General features: G+C 36.2%; 1 protein-coding gene across 5 annotated transcripts in view; it reads left to right on the top strand.

Moving 5' to 3' along the window:
• Nucleotides 1–19,968, top strand: part of LOC133526768 (kalirin) — a 228,163-nt gene that overhangs the window by 163,923 nt on the left and 44,272 nt on the right. For 3 of the 5 annotated variants that reach the window (XR_009800775.1, XM_061863506.1, XM_061863531.1), the window contains exons 29-34: nt 3,698–3,770; nt 13,529–13,655; nt 14,330–14,458; nt 14,910–14,972; nt 15,127–15,210; nt 18,649–18,852. Coding sequence is in view for 4 of the 5 variants with exons in the window: in XM_061863506.1 (XP_061719490.1) it covers nt 3,698–3,770; nt 13,529–13,655; nt 14,330–14,458; nt 14,910–14,972; nt 15,127–15,210; nt 18,649–18,852 (680 nt within the window). In the remaining variant the exon portion in view is untranslated. The remainder of the gene's footprint in view (nt 1–3,697; nt 3,771–13,528; nt 13,656–14,329; nt 14,459–14,909; nt 14,973–15,126; nt 15,211–18,648; nt 18,853–19,968) is intronic. The other 2 variants (XM_061863515.1, XM_061863524.1) reach the window with 2 other exon arrangements.

Here is a 19,968-nt window from a genome sequence, read left to right as displayed (position 1 = left end):
ATGTAGTCACGGTTTCCATTTAGGCACTCAAAGCATTCCGGGTATGTAATTAATGCACATCGGCTATGTATGGAATGTGCGTCCGATTAACCATTAGGTACGCTGCACTGTGAATTATTCAGGTGCAATTGCAAGATCCCTAATGAAATTTAATTATTAATACACCTTGATTTGTTAAGTTTCCGAGTTTCTAAGTATTTAATAACAATAGACATTGTAGTGCATTCAGGAGACTGACTCTGCTCTGCTGTAAGCTCCTGTAAAGAAATGCAGTTCTCTGTATTCGGCTTTGCTTAGTATCAGTCGCTATGTTTATGTCTATTTATATCAATGAATATTGACATATGTACCGGTTTAAATACTCTGGCTTGTTTTATGATTCGATATTTGGTCTGAAAACTAGTGGCCCATAATTTTTTTATGCACATGAATTCCTATAATTTGTCAATCATGCACATCTTTGCATAAAACAACAAATTTATTGCGCTTAAGCTTTCGATGTAATCTGCTTTCACCTGCAAGCAATTCGCTCACTGAATTTCCAGCTTTATTACTGCTTTCATCGTGCCTTTATCCCCATTCATCTGGTTATCCGCACTTTCCTTAGTGACGAAGAGAACATCACTTGTACACCACATCTACGTGTACTATCTTGTATACCAAATTGAAAGTAATAAACATATACTTGCTTTACTATAAAGTATGTCTTTTTTTAGATTCCATTCTTTTAACATTTTTCTACATAATATTAGGTCTACTTGGGCGGCTTACAAGCTAATATTTTGTTTGATATCTTGTAAACCAAAAAACTATCAAAGTTACAAGAAAGGAACAATAAATAACTTGTAAACCACCCAAGTAGACCTAATATTATGTAGTACGAAAGCACCTACACATACGGATGCATATGTAGATGTGCACACACACATACAAAGCTAGTTTCGGATACAAAATAGAGATAGCGTTTCGAAATTAGTTTCCTTAAAATGCTTCAAGAGGGCTCTCTTTTCCTATATACTTACTTTACTCTTTGATTTCGACTGATATTAGAAAAGAGGTCAAATCGAATTGCTTTTTTTTTCGAGATGTTCCAAATTTGAATGTATAACCACATCGAATTTGATGTAGTTATGAAGCAATTACAACATCATCACAGATCTTATCTGTAACAAAACAGTTTATAATGTTGGCCATTATTTACGGATTTTGGAGGCATCATAGAGGGTTTATGATATGTGTGTAGATAAATATACTTATATGCAACCGATTTTACCTTTGTGTGTTGTTATTTAATAATTATAATGACAACTATATTATCTTTACGTAGGCGTTCACAATAACCCATGGAGATATAGTAAATTGGACCTTATCACGGAAGCAGAAAGGTGTTCTTACCAGACTAGAGAAAACGGTCCACTTGAGGTAGCAAAAGTGGGGCGCGGTGTCTAACTCGCACATGTTGTCAATGTTAAAAACATACCGTTGTGGTAGTATTTATATCAATATACTACTGAAATTAAATACTTTCTTATACTATTTTAGTGCTATATACAGAGTGCGGTTCTCAAATCTTTTAAGTAATTTGTAAATAATTATGATGTCAATCTTGTCTTTTCCATCACGGAACAATGGTGTTCCGGACCTTTGGGAGGCGTGCGCGGAGCCGAAGCCAACACGTAAAGCCCCTTTTGACACTTTAATGAAATGTAAGGGGTACACCTAGCGGATGTTGCCCTTGCCCGCGTCATGGGACGCACGCAGAGGCAGCACCCGCCAGGGTGTAAGGACTATTTGAGAGTTGATGGAATCTAAAATGAACTGGGCTATTGGGTGAAAGCGATGGACTAAATACTGGGCTATGGGATAAAAAACCAAACGCCTGCCTAATAAAACGGTATTCAATTTTATTTCCGGCGGACGGTGACTCGCCCCCACAAGGTGGGCCCGCACAAAAAGCGACATCTAGGATGGCTCAAGGGCAACACCGGTGTGAGCGGCTCAGGGGTGTCGAGAGGTGTACGCCGCTTTCTACCCAGTGGCTGCGAGCAGCCACTGTGCAAACTCGCGACTTATGCAATTTTTCACTTCCACCCCTGGAGCTTATAGCTGTAACGACTCCACTTTGGCCGAACGGCTAAGGAAAGCCAGAGGCAGACAATCCTGTCCCACCCACCTTACTTGCGGGTAACAGAACTCCCCAGGAGCACTCGGGTACGTGAGGTCGCTACTCCCCAACAGCTCGCCACAATGTCAATGATGTCAATATTATTAACTGATTAAACCAAGCATGTGCACAACAAAAACAAAACATTATTTTAATATGATAGACATTGTAGAAACTTTGAATATTAATTGGTATCCCCAACTTGATGACATATTTTCGAGATATTTCCAAAATACATGAATGGTGGAGCTCAGCATTTAATTGCGAAATATTTAAAAAATGGATAAAAAATGTTGTGTGACAGGATGTAGAAGTGTAAGTTTTGCTGATTGTGGTATATATTTTCACAGGTGAACCACAATCATTCAATTTTACGATAAAAATACAAGACGATAATTGTCAAACTCATTAGGGTGACCATGATGTCGGCACTATGTGAATGAGTTTTACACAATTCTTATTAAGTACTTAAGTAAGTTTATCTAATTAGGTATGTCTATATTTCGGCATGATTAAAGTGGTGGAATGATAGCTATTACAGAATAATTAATTGCCAAAATTGAAATCCAAAGTCCGAAACGGTTTTACTAACTATTTATATCGATTCGATATAGGTTAGACACACATTTCCGTCAGTAGAAAAAGGCGGCAAATTTGAAAACTAGTTGCAATCACAGATCTACGATGTAGATGACGCTTAAAGAATTAAAGATAGTTAAAGTGTGCAAAACGTAAGCCACCACGCATATGAACATACCATGAGTGTGAAAGAGGCAGGCTACAAATGGAAATTCGTGACCATTTTTGAGTTCGACAGTAGCGGCTAACGGCCGCCATTTATTAATTTTCAAACACATGTCCGGCATCGTAACACCTTAAGTATTTTAATTAGAAAATATAAATCTCATCGACATGAAATCCAGGGCTATAACGGCGAAAATCGAAGTTCATCAATTGCGGGCGTTTTTCTCTGTCACTCTTATTACATCTTAGTGAGAGTAAAAGAGAAAGATGGACCACCTTCCTCACGATCGATCGACGGTCCGGTACGCCTATCAGCTATCAGTAACAGAGGGCCTACCGCGAACCACGTTCGACGTGTTGCCTCTCTGTCGCACTTGTAAATTTGTACATAAGTGTGACAGGGTGGCAACACGTCGAACGGGTGGTTCGCGTTAGGCCCACAGCTTTTAGGACGACTGAATTAAGTAAGATTTTGTGAAGCGCTTTACAGAAGAGAATAAACTATATCCATCCCTTTTCAGGGGCCATAATACTACCACAACAAAAAGACAGTAAGATTCTCTCTGACTATGCACAAATGAGAAAAGATCTTGGCCAAACTATATATTCCACGTTATCCTAATATCCCAGATACATATAACTCATGGTCACCCTAATTAGAAAGAGATGCAACGGCCAACCTTGACTTCTCATGTGGAAACACTTTTTGCCCATTGTACCCTATCCGGTTAATTTTAAGTCCGTGCAATAACCATACCATTACTTAAAATTTGAATTTTTTGTCCACAGAGGCATCCAACTCGGACCCAGGTGGTAGTGTAACCGCTGCTAGCCCTGGAAAGCAGAGAAGAGGTTTTAGCGGGTGAGACTATCGTCTATTCTTTCCATATTGCATGCAAACATAGAAACTTAACGTGCACACACATACGTCCTCTTCTTAGAAGGTACTGTGATTACTGCGAATGTAATACACTCCCAATGTAAGTGAAAGTTTAGGTACCCTAACTACCTTAGGTAGGTACCCTAGGTTTCCGCCGTGTGTTGTACTAGTATCTAATAACTATTATTTCTGAGGATTATGTATAGCGGTCGGTGGCGGTTAAAACTTAAATTTAAGGTTATGTTAAATGTATCCTAATATTCGGTAGCAATTTAACCTAACTTCACCCCAATGTCTGCAGTTTAATCATAAATTTCAAGTTCAGTTCAACATCGAAACTATTGATTTTGTAATATATTTTATGTTTCACTCTTTAAGTTTCACAAATTCACTTCAATGTTATAACGTGGCATACAAATGGCATAAATTCCAAAATAAAAAGTATACAGTATTTCGACAATGACTGTCCAAGGCACATCTATTATATATATATGTATTGTGTTGTAGAGTAGTAGTCGTTTCTGCATGTCTGTTATCGTAAGTCATCTTTTATCTTTGGCATTCGTTATCTAATTCCTTGAAAACGATAGTGTGATCAGTCGTTTGGTGGCGTGAAGGTGTTTGCACATCTCTCGTCGAGGAATGGACAAAAGATATTGTTGCTCAAGTTGCTGTCGAGACATTTTCAGGTGCTTATAATGTAGTAGCGTTCGCGGTGATAAACTATTCATGTTTTGGTTTCGTTAAGTCGGTATTGTAAAGTTGTTACCGTTCATAATAACACTAATAATTTTGTGTTGTAATTGCTCTTATTTATAAACATAGAAATAGGATACTATAGAACGACTGTCAAACTCAAAAGTGTGACCAAAAATGAAATGCAAGTGTGTGCGTAAATTGTCTATGTGCGAACAAAAATAGTGATGTCATGTTATAACATATTAGTAATCTATCGATGTTTAACTGCTTTATAGACTACTTTTTCAAATGTGTTAGTTTTTATTAAAAAAAAATATAGGTATGAGTATTATTAATACTATTAGACCCTATTAGCGCCTATAGTATTTTTAATTTTCTTTTATAGCAGACGCATAGTAAATAACAATACTGATAGTGATAGTGCGATAATAAGCACATTACCTAACTACGTCGAAAATTTAAAGGGCCATATGTATTGTAAAACGTTGTACGATACATTTGCGAATAGGTAATTCGCAACTCGCGTCGACTTAAAATCGTATCGCCACTCATTGCGATTTATTTTTTAATTTTCGCACCTTGTCTGGTGATCAGGGAAGTTTAGTAACTAAAATACTCGATACTTGACTAAATTAATAACATAGTAAGTCCGAACAAGCATTAAGGGACGCGGCGCTGTCGGTAAAGCAGGTGACTCGCGTTGATAAAGCAGGTTTCTGTTGTATGCGGGTGTGAGAGGTCTAACATGTGCACTGTCGTTAACACAAACACATGCTAAGTGTTAACAGTAGGCGCATTTTTCCTACTGACAAGTTGGGTTGGGTTAGCAATACGCTGTGTATACAAGTATACGCTGTCTTGTGTTTCCTTGTATTGGCGGCAAAGCCGTGAAAAAGTAGTTAAAATGTAAGTACTGTGTTGGAAAGTGAAAATAAAATTTATCGCTAAACATGTGCACCTTCAATAAAGGTATATTAACAATCGTTATTATTTTAACTCGGTTATAAAGGTTAATATCTTAATGATGTCTTGTGAACAACTAATTCCATACCTACTAATATACCGACGAGTTATCGATATAGTCATATGAACATTTTGTCAAGCCCTAGCGTAAAGTAACAGTTTGGGTTTTTACACAAAATATTCTAAATTATTTACTGATATGATGAAATATTAACACACAATTGAAGAAAAACTTCTAATGAACTGTATAAATTGGCTTTTTACACTTTTTATGCTGTTAATTTGATAAAATATCGTTACGATAATTTCGCTAGGAATATCATAATTACCTGTAAAATGAGTATTATCCTGGGTTTTTTGGCCCTGAAACACTACAACCCGGCACACAACATGACACCATCTTCACTAAATTACTTATTTTTCATTTTGATTCTCTTATATTTTTCACGTCAAAAAATATGGCAATATGATCTTGGCCGACTCGGGCGACTTCGAACTCAAAAATGAATACGTTTTCTCATATGTAGTCTGCTTCTTTCGCACTCAGGGCTTGTTCATATATGTGATGGCTTCCCTTTCTCACACTTCATCTGTCTGTCAAGCGAAGCGTTTGACTTGTCTCTGGTTATAAAGCGTCAAAATAGAAGTCATACATTGTTTCAAGTCCAAGTATATAGCCGAATACATGTTCCTACTTAGCATGCTATCTACATACAAAATTGTAATGCAGAAGAGTTATGTCATAACGTTTAAGAAAAAATCTTAGTTCGAATTTGACAGGTCATGTAGGCATACGACGCCACAAAGTTGACGTTTTCTTGATACGACTAGAAACATACTCGTACTACGTCGTACAGTTGTCATTACCACAGTTGTAAAATTCGAGAATAATTTTTATAGACCTTACGTCTTTTCTACAATGAAAAACTCATGGATTAGAAGTGTAGCTTACTTAGATGCATATAGAATGGCTTATATAACGTTTACATATTTGGGCTGTATTTCATACATATTTTTGTTAAGTGTCAAAATATCGCACTTGCCGTGCGACCCGAATTGGCAACAATGGTGATGTCCACATTATTTCCCATCTGTTTCCCTCACTCTTTGTGGCGCTTCCCGTAGCTTTCGCTTCTCTGTTCATTGCAATTACCCTAGACTCGCGCCATTCCAAATTCAAACAAAAATCTCGTTAATATACATTCTTGCTTGTTAACTTGGACTTGTAAATTAATATATTAGGTATAATGAAAAGTTAAGATGCACTGAATTAACATGCTTATAAGTACTGGGGGCATACAGATTCATCCACAGGTAATTTATTTTCATAATTTCTTTTTTTTTTTACATTCACTTAATTTATCTGCCATAAAATAAAATGTACATGATTCTCAAAATATGAACTTTTAAATACTTCCTTGATCTGTCTCCTCATACCTTAAAAAGCGGCCAAGTGCGAGTCGGACTCGCCCATGAAGGGTTCCGTACCATTTATGACGTATTAAAAAAAACTAGTTACTAGATCTGGTTCAAACTAATTTTCGGTGGAAGTTTGCATGGTAATGTATATCATATTTTTTTTTTTGATTTTTCATTTTGTTATTTTAGAAGTTACAGGGGGGGGGGACACATTTTTTCACTTTGGAAGTGTCTCTCGCGCAAACTATTCAGTTTAGAAAAAAATGATATTAGAAACCTAAATATCATTTTTGAAGACCTATCCATAGATACCCCACACGTATGGGTTTGATGAAAAAAGATTTTTTTAGTTTCAGTTCTAAGTATGGGGAACCCCCAAAATTTTTTGTTTTTTTTCTATTTTTGTGTAAACATCATAATGCGGTTCATAGAATACATCTACTTACCAAGTTTGAACAGTATAGCTTTTATAGTTTCGGAAAAAAGTGGCTGTGACAGAATCGGACAGACAGACGGACATGACGAATCTATAAGGGTTCCGTTTTTTGCCATTTGGCTACGGAAATTGCAATTATATACAGGCTTTGGAGACTTCATAGCATGGTAAGACTAAGTATATTAACATTAAAATTAAAGTCATACTTATCCTAATTCTCATAATTGATAAATAATAAAAACCGGCCAAGAGCATGTCGAGCCACGCTCAGTGTAGGGTTCCGTAGTTACTCTTCCGACACAATAAGCTAAACTGGAGCTTAAAGTATAGTAAATTGTTAACCAAGGGATGAAACGGTACCTTTCACTCGAGTTAAACAAATAGGCAAATTTGCATAATCAGAACCTAATTAAAGTAAGTCTTTTTACTATGAAGGGGAAACTTTTTGCGATAACTCAAAAACAGCTAAACTGATCATGCCCGCTATAGTTTTCATTTAATGTATTTCTTAAGCTCTACTTCCACGATTTTTTTCATATTTTTTGGACCTATGGTTCAAAAGTTAGAGGGGGGGGACACATTTTATTTTCTTTCGGAGCGATTATCTCCGAATCTATTCACTTTATCAAAAAATGTTTGTTGGAGACCCCTATTAGTTTTGAAAGACCTTTCCAACGATACCCCACACTGTAGGGTTGAAGCAAAAAAAAAATTTTCACCCCTAATTTACGTGTAGGGGAGGTACTCTAAAAAAAATTTAATTTTTAGATTTTATTGTACGACTTTGTCGGCTTTATTGATTTATATATCCATGCCAAATTTCAGCTTTCTAGCACTAACGACCACGGAGCAAAGCCTCGGACAGACAGACAGACAGACGGACAGACGGACATGGCGAAACTATAAGGGTTCCTAGTTGACTACGGAACCCTAAAAATCGAAAATTACTTATGATATTGATGATATTGTCTGTTGTGAAAAAATCATATTTTGGAACATCCCATATTGTCGTGAACTAGTTATTTGTGTCATTTTATTTTAAGTATAAAACTCAACTTGATATACCTACATAGTTATATCGCGAATATATAGTATATTATATGAAGTACTTCATTTAAAATATAGTATGAGCTATGAATATCTAATATAATAATAAATACGTTTTATTAATAATTTTAATATTTAATTACTAAGAAGAGAATGACAATAGGATGTATATAAAAGTATTTGAGGGCCAAATTATTGGGCCCAACTCTACCACCAACTCCAACTTACCAACTCAGTTTGGTTCGGTTTGGTAGTAACTACTGGGATCTTTTCTCAGTATTTACCACTGGTAAAAGGAGAGAAAAAACCTACTAGTTACCAATGGTAACTACTTGGTGGTAACTAGTGGGAATAACCCAAATTATTCAATGAGAATGGTAGTACCCAGTAGGTATGACTAATCCTAATGGTAATATTGACTCCGTCACTTACTTTAGTCTTACCATGCATTAAACTTCCGAAGCATGGTTATATATTTTAAACAGAATTATGAGAGTCAAAATACATCAAGTACTCGTATTCTATCCATGTAAGTTTATCACTACGTCATACCTTTATCTTATCGCCGACATCCTTACCTTGGCATCAAATTATTATAATTGTTTAAATAACTAAACTAAAGTAAATTAGCTAATAAGGTGATTTTTAAACGGGCTGTATTTAAATGATGCTAAATACTTGCAGGTATCGGGTAAACTTTAAATGATTAAGTAGATGTCAGTTGGTTTAGAGTGTACATTGAGAGCGGTTGTTTGATGTGGTCAATGGTCTGTTTGTTGGCAGTTCGTGTGCGTCCATGTTCCGCCAGTATTTAGATTTGCGCTTCCTGTCGCGTCCGCCGCGATACACTACAAACTTATCACGTAATCTACCTTTGATATGGATGATTCTTGTCGATCGTTCCCCCACTTGATTGCTCTTTTGGAAATCCATATAGTATACGATCAAGTTATTTGTGTAGTTCATAATCGATACGCGGTTCTTCCATTATTATGGTGTTTTCTGTTGTTGCGTAAATGTTTTTTTTTTTTTGTGATTGAGTTTGTTTTGTTTTCGACCCTGGAAATAGGGTTTTGTCAAGGTGATGCATTCTGTGTGTTATCATGTGGACTCAAGTTGCTTATGCTAAGTAAGTCTTAATATAATGTACGTACAGTCAGCATCAATAGTAGCGGATGACAATACGACTAAAGTATATGCCATCCTCGAATAGTGTTCTAAATAGAGACATATCTGCCACAGTCTAATCGTTCCACTTATAGAGCCTTTCTCTTTTTATTGAGTTATTATAGAATACTTTTGACGCATACTCTGATATGTTACTTTTGATGCTGACTGTACAGTCTAAGCTGTCTAAAGTACGATTCCCACCAACCGGCTGGAGTCAGGTCGCGCTGGAGCGCATGTTCAATGTGCCTATACATTATGTATGTTAGAAGCAATGGAGTCCGTACAGAGCCGTCCGCGTCCGTAAAGATCCGACCGGCTTGCGGTCATTCAAATGTGAAATGCGCTCCGACTCTGCCCGTTCAGTGGGAATCATACTTAAGAGAATAAAGTGCGTTTCGACCTAATGAACTAACGAATATTATTTAATTTTATGTTCTTATATTTTATGTTTTTTTTTATTCCAGATTAATTTAATTAATTTTTATTTTAATGCATGTTATTTATAAAATGTAATGTTTTGAAAAGATGTGTCCCGCCGAGTTTCTTGCCGGTCCCATATTGGGTTACCCTCATACAATTTAGGAGGGATTTAAATCTTCTCGGGTCAAAGGTGTAGGGCGTAGCTTTATTTAACGTTCATAAGCGCATTGTAAGGCATATTACACTTGGACAATAAAATATCTTTATCTTTATCGAAATTGTTATAAAAACGAATTTCGAAGTAGAAAATAGTTTCCAAAAGAGACTAATCATACTTTTTGATTTATTTAATTTCCAGTTGGTCAAAGGCTTTTTATAAGGTTTCTATTAGTTGATGAACTCCCGATTTACACAGTAGTAACGTTTATGTAATACGGCGACGGCAACAGAAAATTTGTGTAGATATAAAAATAAGTTTATATATTCGATTGAAGTTAAACCTGTCTTTAATTGCGTGGAATTCTGAGGTCTCCTGGTGATGTCAGGCAAAAAAATACTCCTTAAATTTATGGTGAGAATTACAAGCCAAAATATCAAATATCAAACATTTATTCAGCAAATAGGCCACAGGGGCACTTTTACATGTCCATTTTTACAAACAATAAATTAAAAAAAAAAACAATTACAAATATCGAATCTATGAAATAATAAATACTTTATTAGAGATGTATACTGTCTCTAAATGTCAAATTACACAAAAAAAACTATGATAAAAAAAAAAAACCATAAAATACTAAAATTCTTTAGAGATGTATAAGTCTCTAAGTGTCAGAGATAAAATATAAAAATATATATTAAATTATCCTTAGAGATGTAGAGGGTCGCCAAGGCTTGAATTCTTATATAAATAATTAAAAGATAATCGGAAATTAAATAAAATCGGAAATACATTGGGACATGATTATTTTTAATTTCAATCATCATAATACTTTATTCGTGAAAACAATGATAGTTTAATTTTAAAGTGCACTATTTCGAAGAGAAAAAATCAGGTATTATTCTGGAGTAAATAATAATAAAAAATAATAATATAATTTGTGTAATAATGTCCTATAATATTGATTTATTTTAATTGTTACTGGTATCATTCTAATGACTTTCATATATCGTAAACCTTTGGACTAAAATTATATTTTTTATACTTTGTACTATCTCATCTCGTTTTAAACAAAAAAATAATGTTCTAGTGAATTACTTTATACTGTGGCAGCTCCAGCTATCCTCCATACGAACCCTCTTTTTAGCATATCTGGCCACTGCGATACAATTACAATAAGTGTCTATGTCACGTGCTTAAAATTATTGTCATTCTTTGTATTTTCCTAAAATCAAAAAATATAATTGATTGAGTTTTATCAAGCGTTTTGACGTAATTCGCCGTTCGAGCGACGGAGACAGCGGCAAGCGGTGTCCATAGGTGGAAACAAAGGTCGGGTCGCTGTGTTCCACTCCAACCTATGGCCGCCGCTTGCCGCTGCTGCCGCCGTACAATGTGTGACCGAGCCGTGAGTGTGTTCTCCTTACGTCTATCTACCCTGCATTTCAATCAAATTTCATAATTGTTTACATCATGACTCATGTTATTCGGCTTTCAACAGTTTGAACGTGCGAATGTGTTTGAGATTACGTTCAAGGGAACTGCCCACTTTGAAAATTTTCAGTCGAATAAGAGTTCATGCATGAAATATTAACTTCATATAAAAATAATTGATAATAATATGTACAGTAAAAAAATAATCACTATCCCTGAAACGTCAAATTATGACAGCTGTCAGAATTCCACGCAATTAAAAACGAATGTTTACACTTCAATGACAAAATTGTAAATGAAATTTAATGGACGAAATTAGTAAAATTGCATTGCTTCCATTACCATCATATATATAGTCTCATTAAAAGTGGCCAATTACTATAGGGTGGTCAACACACAACAATATTGATAATATGTACAGCAAGTCGGCCTACTTACACAAAATTGCGTTAAATTGATATATGGTACGCCAAGGACCTCAAACAATTTTATTGCACAGAATGCTCGGAATTAATGTTGGCCATGGAATGACAGGCTTGAATGGGTGTTCTTAGATTAAAAAATTACAATTTATCTTGTTTAAAGAGATAATAATTGGCTCTTATTAATACAACTTGACATCGTTTTGGTTAAAATCCTTTTTGTCTCTCTCTTCTCTCACAAATCATTTAATGTCAAAGTGTCTCAGTGTTTTGCACAAGTTTGGTGATAATTTTTGCAATTAACGTTAGTAAAATCAAAAAAACAACTCAAAATGGGCATTGAATGAGACTTAGCCCGCGTATACCTAGTACAATTTGGATTTTTGTGTTTGCGCTGATTTCAAAGAATAAAGACAGTCTATTAACTAACACAACGGGACTTAACCGCGTATTAGGTTTAAAAATTTACCTCCGACGTTTCGAGGACGGCGTTGTTCCCGTGGTCTCGGAGAAGACTCAACGCCATCCTCGAAACGTCGGAGGTAAATTTTAAAACTTAATACGCTATTATGTCCCGTTTGTGTTAGTTAATAATGTGTAAAAATCGTGAAAGTTTAAATCAGTGTAAAGACAGTCTTTTCGAACCTGCGGTGAAAAAAAAAAATATATTTTGTTATTACTTTGTCGTAATTTAGCATTGAGAAAAACGACTGAGGTGCTGTGAGGTCGCTTGTAGCAACAAGTACAGCAGCCAATAAGGTTGTTGCTCGTTTAGCGCCACCCAGGGGACACGTGTAGGGCGTATGTGGCAGTCTCCTACGAACGTGAGCAACGTTCATTCCCCTATACAGGACATCGAGCACATCATCCGGTACTGCCCACTTTGCAAATACGACGGAAACCCTGCAGACTTGTTTACCTCGACAGTGACGTAATCCAATGGATAAAATACTTTGTCGTTAATAGCTTTATTCCTATGCAAATAGATTTTCAATACGTTCGTGATGTTTCGCTCTGTGCGACATATGTATGTGTGTGACTTGCGTGGTTAGGAGTATCCAATTACATACGACTGTAACTAAAGTCCACTATGGCTCGTGGTCGGCCGGCGGCGGCGCGGCGATTGGCGTGGCCGCGACTACGAGTACATACCGCCGCACATGTGCGTTAATTACTTACTCATGGTGTGAGCACGGTTAAGGTTTAGTGAATAAGACGTTTCATGTTACTGGGTGAATCAACTTTTTCTAGTCACTCCTTACCACGGTTACGGTATCCTGGACCACTCTTAAAATCCTAGTTGGTATTGGATAAAACATGCATTTTTATGGTAGTTATGAAAGCCTTTCCATAACGGGTCATTTACTGAGTATGTGATCCAACAGTTCTTCTAAAAAACTGTGCTAATCTCGTCTCCAGGCTTATGGGACAGAATAACAACAATAAATAGTTAATCCACCCACCTACGTAAAGATTGCGTGCAAATTCAAAGAAGAAATTAATATAATTTGGATTTTAGATATAAAATTAAGCTGTGAACATAATCTATAGGAATTTAATTGATATGTTAAAGAAGGCGATGGCTGGGAGGGCTGCGCAAACCGTCACAGGGAAAGACCGAGAAGGCCTCCAGCGGGGCGCAGTCCCCAGCAGATAAGCCGGCTCCACTGAAGAAAGTTCCTTCTGAGAAGAAACTGAAGGTGCGTGATCAATGTTTAGTATTTTCGGCTTTTTGAGTTTAACCGGCTTCAGGTCTTCATGTTTACGTGTAACCAACATCTAAGTTTTCAGATGTACAAACATATGAAAACTTAGAAAGTTCTGTTCGATCAAATTGAGGAACGGCTAAACGAGTTTATATTTAAACTAAAACAAGCTAACTAAGGATGTGTTCAACAGCCGACATAGAGCTAACTAGCCAGAGCTAACCAACCTGCGTCAAAACGTCGGAAATTAAGGTTACAAAAAAAAGTCGCGATAGACCCGGTTTTAAATATGTTTTACAGTTATGGTACTACTTTCCCGCACGCGTGCTGGAATGAGCACTTTCCGTGCATATGTCGGAACTTTAAAGAGCCATATGTACTGTATAACGTTGTACGATACGCATGCGAATAGGTAATTGGCAACTCGTGTCGATTTAAAACACTCCCTTTGGTCGTGTTTTTATTTATCACCGCTCGTTGCGAATTTCCTATTTTCTGCACTTGTATCGTAAATAACTATTAAAATAGAGCTAACTGTTTGATAGACTTTCCTTAGGTGCAAATTTTATCAGACTAGGATTATTAGTAAATGTGGTTTAGAACAATCGACTCTAAAAATGTTTCATTTTAACACTTTATTTAAATATTTTTTGTAAATGTTATATCAGCTACCGTACACGGGCGACAACGGCCGTCTGGAGGACGGCGAGGGCACGCACAGCGCCTCCAGCGCGCTCGACGAAGCCGAGGACGACGCGCCCGATGTGGAGCTGCCACCGCCCATGAAACCCATACAGGTGACCAACACCCACACATACGAGTACTCACTATCCATACACAACATCCACTCCGTTGTCCTAACCTATTACCGTGTTCATAAATATAATTCTGTAACATAGATTATCATCGTGCATCGTTTTACTCGCTATAACTTTCTCGAATGAAGGAATGGAAGGCGAAAGAATGCTGAAAACAGTATATTACAGTTGTGCTGTCGTAAAGAGTTGATAAAAATAGCAGATGTATTAGAAAAAGAAAAATGTTTTTCAGTTCGATGATGAGCGCAGTCAAAAGGGGAAAAAGTGCTTTTGTTGTTACTTTACATTTTAAAGAGACTTATGTTCAATTTACTCGAATTCAACTGCATGGGAAATGTATAAGTTAATTCATTGTTATAAATTAATATGCACCGTCGCGGTCCAGACGCATCGTTAGATTGGACTTTCATTAAAAGTTTTCCGTGTACAGGACCCGCAGGCGGTTCTGCAGCAGTCGCCCACCCCCACAGTGTCCACAGACGCACCAGCTCGCGTAAGTCGACTTTACTATTTGTCTTCACCCAATTTATATACATATATTTGTCTTTTAACCATATAATAACCTTCATTTCCAAATTTAACATCGTAACTAACTCTTAAGGGTCCGTGTAGGTTTTTAAGAGGTATCATGTTGGTAATATTTTCAGAATTCGTTGACCATGGAAGCTTTGGAAACTAACGGTGGTCCGGCAGATATTGCAGAAATTGAACAAATAGTCAAGGAAAAAATGGTTAGGTTACTTGATACATGTTGCATGTTGGTGTTTGTTTAGTTTGACTGTTTGCGAGTGTGCTTAAATAGTAGTTAGTGCGACTAGGAAGCAAATTATGTAGATATTTAAGGCTGGGGAGGTAAACATTTGAATGATAAGCGAAGGCACACTACACCGTAGATTAATGAGCCACCAGCCCATCACAGAGACTTTACTGACATGCTTATCTCTATCTGAGGGATACCCTACCAGATATCCACCAATTGATTGTGCTACTAATTATATACAGTTAATGGGTTTTCACTTCTTAGTTCTTGTTTTAAAATGTATTCGGGAAGTTCTGAATCACCCAAATGTCGACTGATTCCGAAAACAGACTCTGAAAATCATGGAATAGACGTTTTCTCAAACTTTCTATGAAATGATGAGATGACTTACGTCAAATTAGGTCCGGAAATACTACATATCAGGTGCGATGAGTGAAGATGATATGTAAAGGAATTTCATACTGCCTTACACACCTAGGACTGTAAAGCGACCTTCTTTTGTTTTTAAACGTCAAATTATGGCACGTCTTGGCATTCAACCATAAAAAAACCTATCAAAATTCTGTTTTATTTTCTTTTTTTGTCTTTTTGTGTTTTTGTTTTTTACTTTTTGTGTTTGTTAAATTTTATTTCTCGGATTCAAAGGGGAACAAAAATTTCATTATTTTTGCGGTACGACGCACGGTTTAGGAGATACAGCCCCATAAAGTTTTTTTTTTCAGTCATGCAGAAATCGTTATAGGGCTGTATCTCCTAAACCGTGCGTCGTAGCGTAAAAATCAAATTTTCGTTCCCCATGTAATAACCCCAAAGTAATAATAATAAAAAACACTAAAAAGTAATGGCGAGTGCCGTAGCGCCAAAATAATTACATTTACCTATAAGATTACGCATAAGTATTACATAATAGTGTTTTATGCAACAGTTGTATAAGAAGGGTCAAAAAAAAGGTGTCGCTGACCGTCAGCGACACCTCGTAACTTATGAGGCCCTGCTACTTGCTACTTGCTAAATTAAATTTTTGACAGTTTTTTATCTATTTTGGCCACCGTAGCCTACGGAGACTAACAAGCAATGCTAAGCGGTCTTCGTAGTCTATGGGTGTTGCTATATTACGGGTGTCACATGCGTGTTTCTGACTTATGAAGTGATTGTTTTTACTATGCAACCAAATGAATATTTTGTAAGTTGGCAGCAATGCACTTAGTTTAAAACTGTATTCGTTTTGATTTTGTCAGGTTGGTAGCCATTAATCGCAGTAACGTTATAGCGATTAATAGCACAAGAGCTGTTATGAGGAATAGACAATATAGACTTTTCTTGAAACCTTTTATGTATGTTCTTATATTCGTGTTAATCAATGCATAAATGACAGATAACAGGAGAGGAGTAGGAAAAACAGTGTAATGATAAAAGATGAACTTAGAGAATGCCAAAAAACAAACTTACAAGTTGTGTTAGCATGCATACCTAGCCATTCCGGAATTACGGGCAATGAAATAGTTGATGTTTGTGCAAAATCAGCTATACAACAGGGCTTGATTACAGATAATAATTATTTTATTCGTGATATAAGATCCTCTGTGAGACCTTTGTTATATGAAAAATGGAATAAAGTGTGGCAAGCGTCTTATAAAACTGGAAGTAGCATACATTATGGTAGCTTGCAACCATATATCCCAGTTAGACCATGGTTTTTCAAGAACAAGGGGTTTTCAAAATTAATCACGTCATGTATTATTAGGCTTCGCCTTGAATTCATTTGTTCCCCTGTGCGTTTGGCCAAAATGAGGATAAGTGACAGCTCTATCTGTGAGTGTGGACTGGACGAGGGTACTACAAATCATATTTTATTGGAGTGTCCCAAAATACGTTATCCTATTTATGATTTTCTTCCTCGTGAGATTAGCCGTCCAGTAAATATTAACTTTTTACTAACTTTAGTTTTTACTCCGTTTTGTGGTATTTTGAATAAATTCCTAGCTAAAAATAATCTTAAATTGTCGTATGTATCATATTATTGTACAATAAGTTTGTAGATTTATTACTTAACTGTAGTTTGTTCTGTACATAGTGTAGTGTTCATATTGTTTAATAGTTGTATGTAGTCTATTAGTTAGTGGTAATTTGTATTTCTTTGCAGATTTATCGGATACTCCACCGAACACTGTCTATGACCGTAATATGATATGATTCATATACTAGCCGTGTCTTATCCAACCTCGACATTGGCAGAATCATCAACACCTTGATGGAGCCATAACACGAAAAATTGATTGATTGATTGATTAAGACAGATAACGGTCTCCTTCCTTTATGGTTAAGGACAGTTTTACTTATGAAACTCCTGATGCCTACGCGTACCTTATGTTAACTCAAAGTACAGGTCGTTTCACGACAACTCGTACGAATGGAATGAACGAACTTTTATTGTACCAGTGTCACATATATCGGTAAAAAAAAAACGTTCCATGCGTACCAGCTATTGTGAATTGACCTGTAGGTGTTTATATAAACATTAACATCCTACCTAAATTTGATATTGAAAGAAAGATCTTAATTAATTGACAACTATGCCACTAAAATTTGACTGTTAATGAGCATTGCTAATTATTCAAGTCGTCACGCCCAAAGTATAATATTTTATTTGCTTCTGATAGAGAATAGTGGTTTTCCAAAGTCTGTTGGCAGAACATCCCCGAATATATTATGAGGTATTTTATGTGCTTGCTTTTGGTGTATTAAGTAGGTAGTTTGTTTTGTCTTACATTTGCTTAGTGGCGTTTATTAAATATAAATAATCGATATTCGCTTTATAACCACTCGCTTGCTTTTGGTAACTGTAGTTACCAGCTGTCACCCTTATTTTATTATAATAATAGAAGTCACTGAAAAATATGAAGCATGTGAGTGGACATGGGTGTTCGCAAATTATTCTTATTTCATACGTATTTACATATTGTTTCTGGAATATTGTCATAAGTATTTGGTGTTCATTTGTTGCTAATAACATTAATATTCCAGTACGTACGTTACACTTTCATTTGCTATTTTACCTTTGGATTTGTCTTATTTTTTATATTTCTACATGCTCGATCTAACATTCGTTTGACAATTCTTCAAACAAATAATTAACATTGTTGAGTTGTTATATTTTGTTTGGATTTTAATTATGTTGTATACGTAGGTAGTGTTAAAAATCGCGTTGCCTTTCAATAATGTGAAACACGCGATCGACAGTTACTGCTCCGTCTTCGGTGTGTGACACTAAGATATTAAGTGTATCTCTCGTAATTTTGAGTTTTTTTTAGTCTAATAAAAACTTACCTCAAAGGTACGGTTCTCCACTATTTGTGGTCCAGGAACAAAAAGTTAGAGATTGCAAGTAAAGTGTGCGGTTACGGTGCAGGAGCAGCACGGCGGCGCGGCATGCGGCGGCGCGCGCGCCGACGAGGGCTCGGCGGAGGACGAGGAGCCGCGCACGCCGGGGCCCGACTCCAGCGTGGCCGTGCTCAAGAAGCGCGAGTACGTGCTGCGCGAGCTCGTCGACACCGAGGAGATCTACGTGCAGGACCTGCGCCTCGTCTGCGAGGGCTACATCCGACACATGCAGGTCACACTCATTACATTCCCACTACTGTCACTATTTATTATACACGGTATTTTTATTTTAATAGTGCACTGGCGGCATTTACCAGATACCGAGTTGCTACGTAAAAAGGTCTCAGGAGACATACCCTAACTTCTGAAAAGGAAAAAATATTGTTATTTACAGATTTGGGGAATAATGTAGTCGGCGACAAAATCGACAATTTGGACATTTGTTTTTTGATGCTAATCGACTCCATTTCTATTCAGGGTGAAAAGACTAGAAAAGCCAGAAATTAAAGATAATATTTTTCAAACAATATTCATATATGTAGTATGTAAAATAAATAATGAAATCGCATGCTATTTTTCACGTCAATCCACCCTATTACGCTTAAGAAATAATATTGTATGGACACATCACTAGGGCTCGGAATTTTGAGTGAGGCTTTTGACAAGTCTTAGGGAGACAACACCAGTGTATAAACATCGATAACGATGGTGTCGATAAATCGAGTTTTTTTTTATTTGTGTCTTTAAGTTAACAGCATTAACACCAGTAATGGGACAATTAAGAAAAAAATTGGAGTATTATGATATTTTACCGATACCTGTGTAATTTCTACCACTTAATGCGTTAAAAGTTGAATGCCATATTCGTCCCTTATGTTTTTAATGTATTTAATCAAAGATACTGCAATTGGTTTCAGAATTATTATTATTAACAAATCAAAACTATGTCGTTCTGTTCCAGTTGTGGGTCTTATGGCTCGATTAATTTACAAAACAAAGGAAAATCTATGAAACGTCAAACTTAAGCAGCTCTATGGCTCTTGTTTATGATAAAATGTTGCCAGTGTTTAAAAACTGATGATAAATACATACCTATTTTACTGGATTTGTATATACAATCCCATTACTGGTGCCTGATCCATTATAGGGGTGTTTACAACTACTCTACTAAGGGTTACTACATTAAATACTACACTGTTACGGATTAACAACTAAAACCAACTTAAACAAATTAGAAAGTATGCAAATAAGATTCCTAAAAGTGTTAGTTAATAATAAAACTAAAGATTATTATAAAGATTATAGAAATCTGTTCAAGTTTTGTAATATTTAATAGTGTTTAATAATC

Source organism: Cydia pomonella, chromosome 1 (genome assembly GCF_033807575.1).
Source record: "Cydia pomonella isolate Wapato2018A chromosome 1, ilCydPomo1, whole genome shotgun sequence".
In the NCBI taxonomy this organism is placed as follows: Eukaryota; Metazoa; Arthropoda; class Insecta; order Lepidoptera; family Tortricidae; genus Cydia; species Cydia pomonella.
The sequence above is the reverse complement of the archived record's forward strand: the minus strand, read 5'-3'. Positions and strand labels throughout refer to the sequence as shown.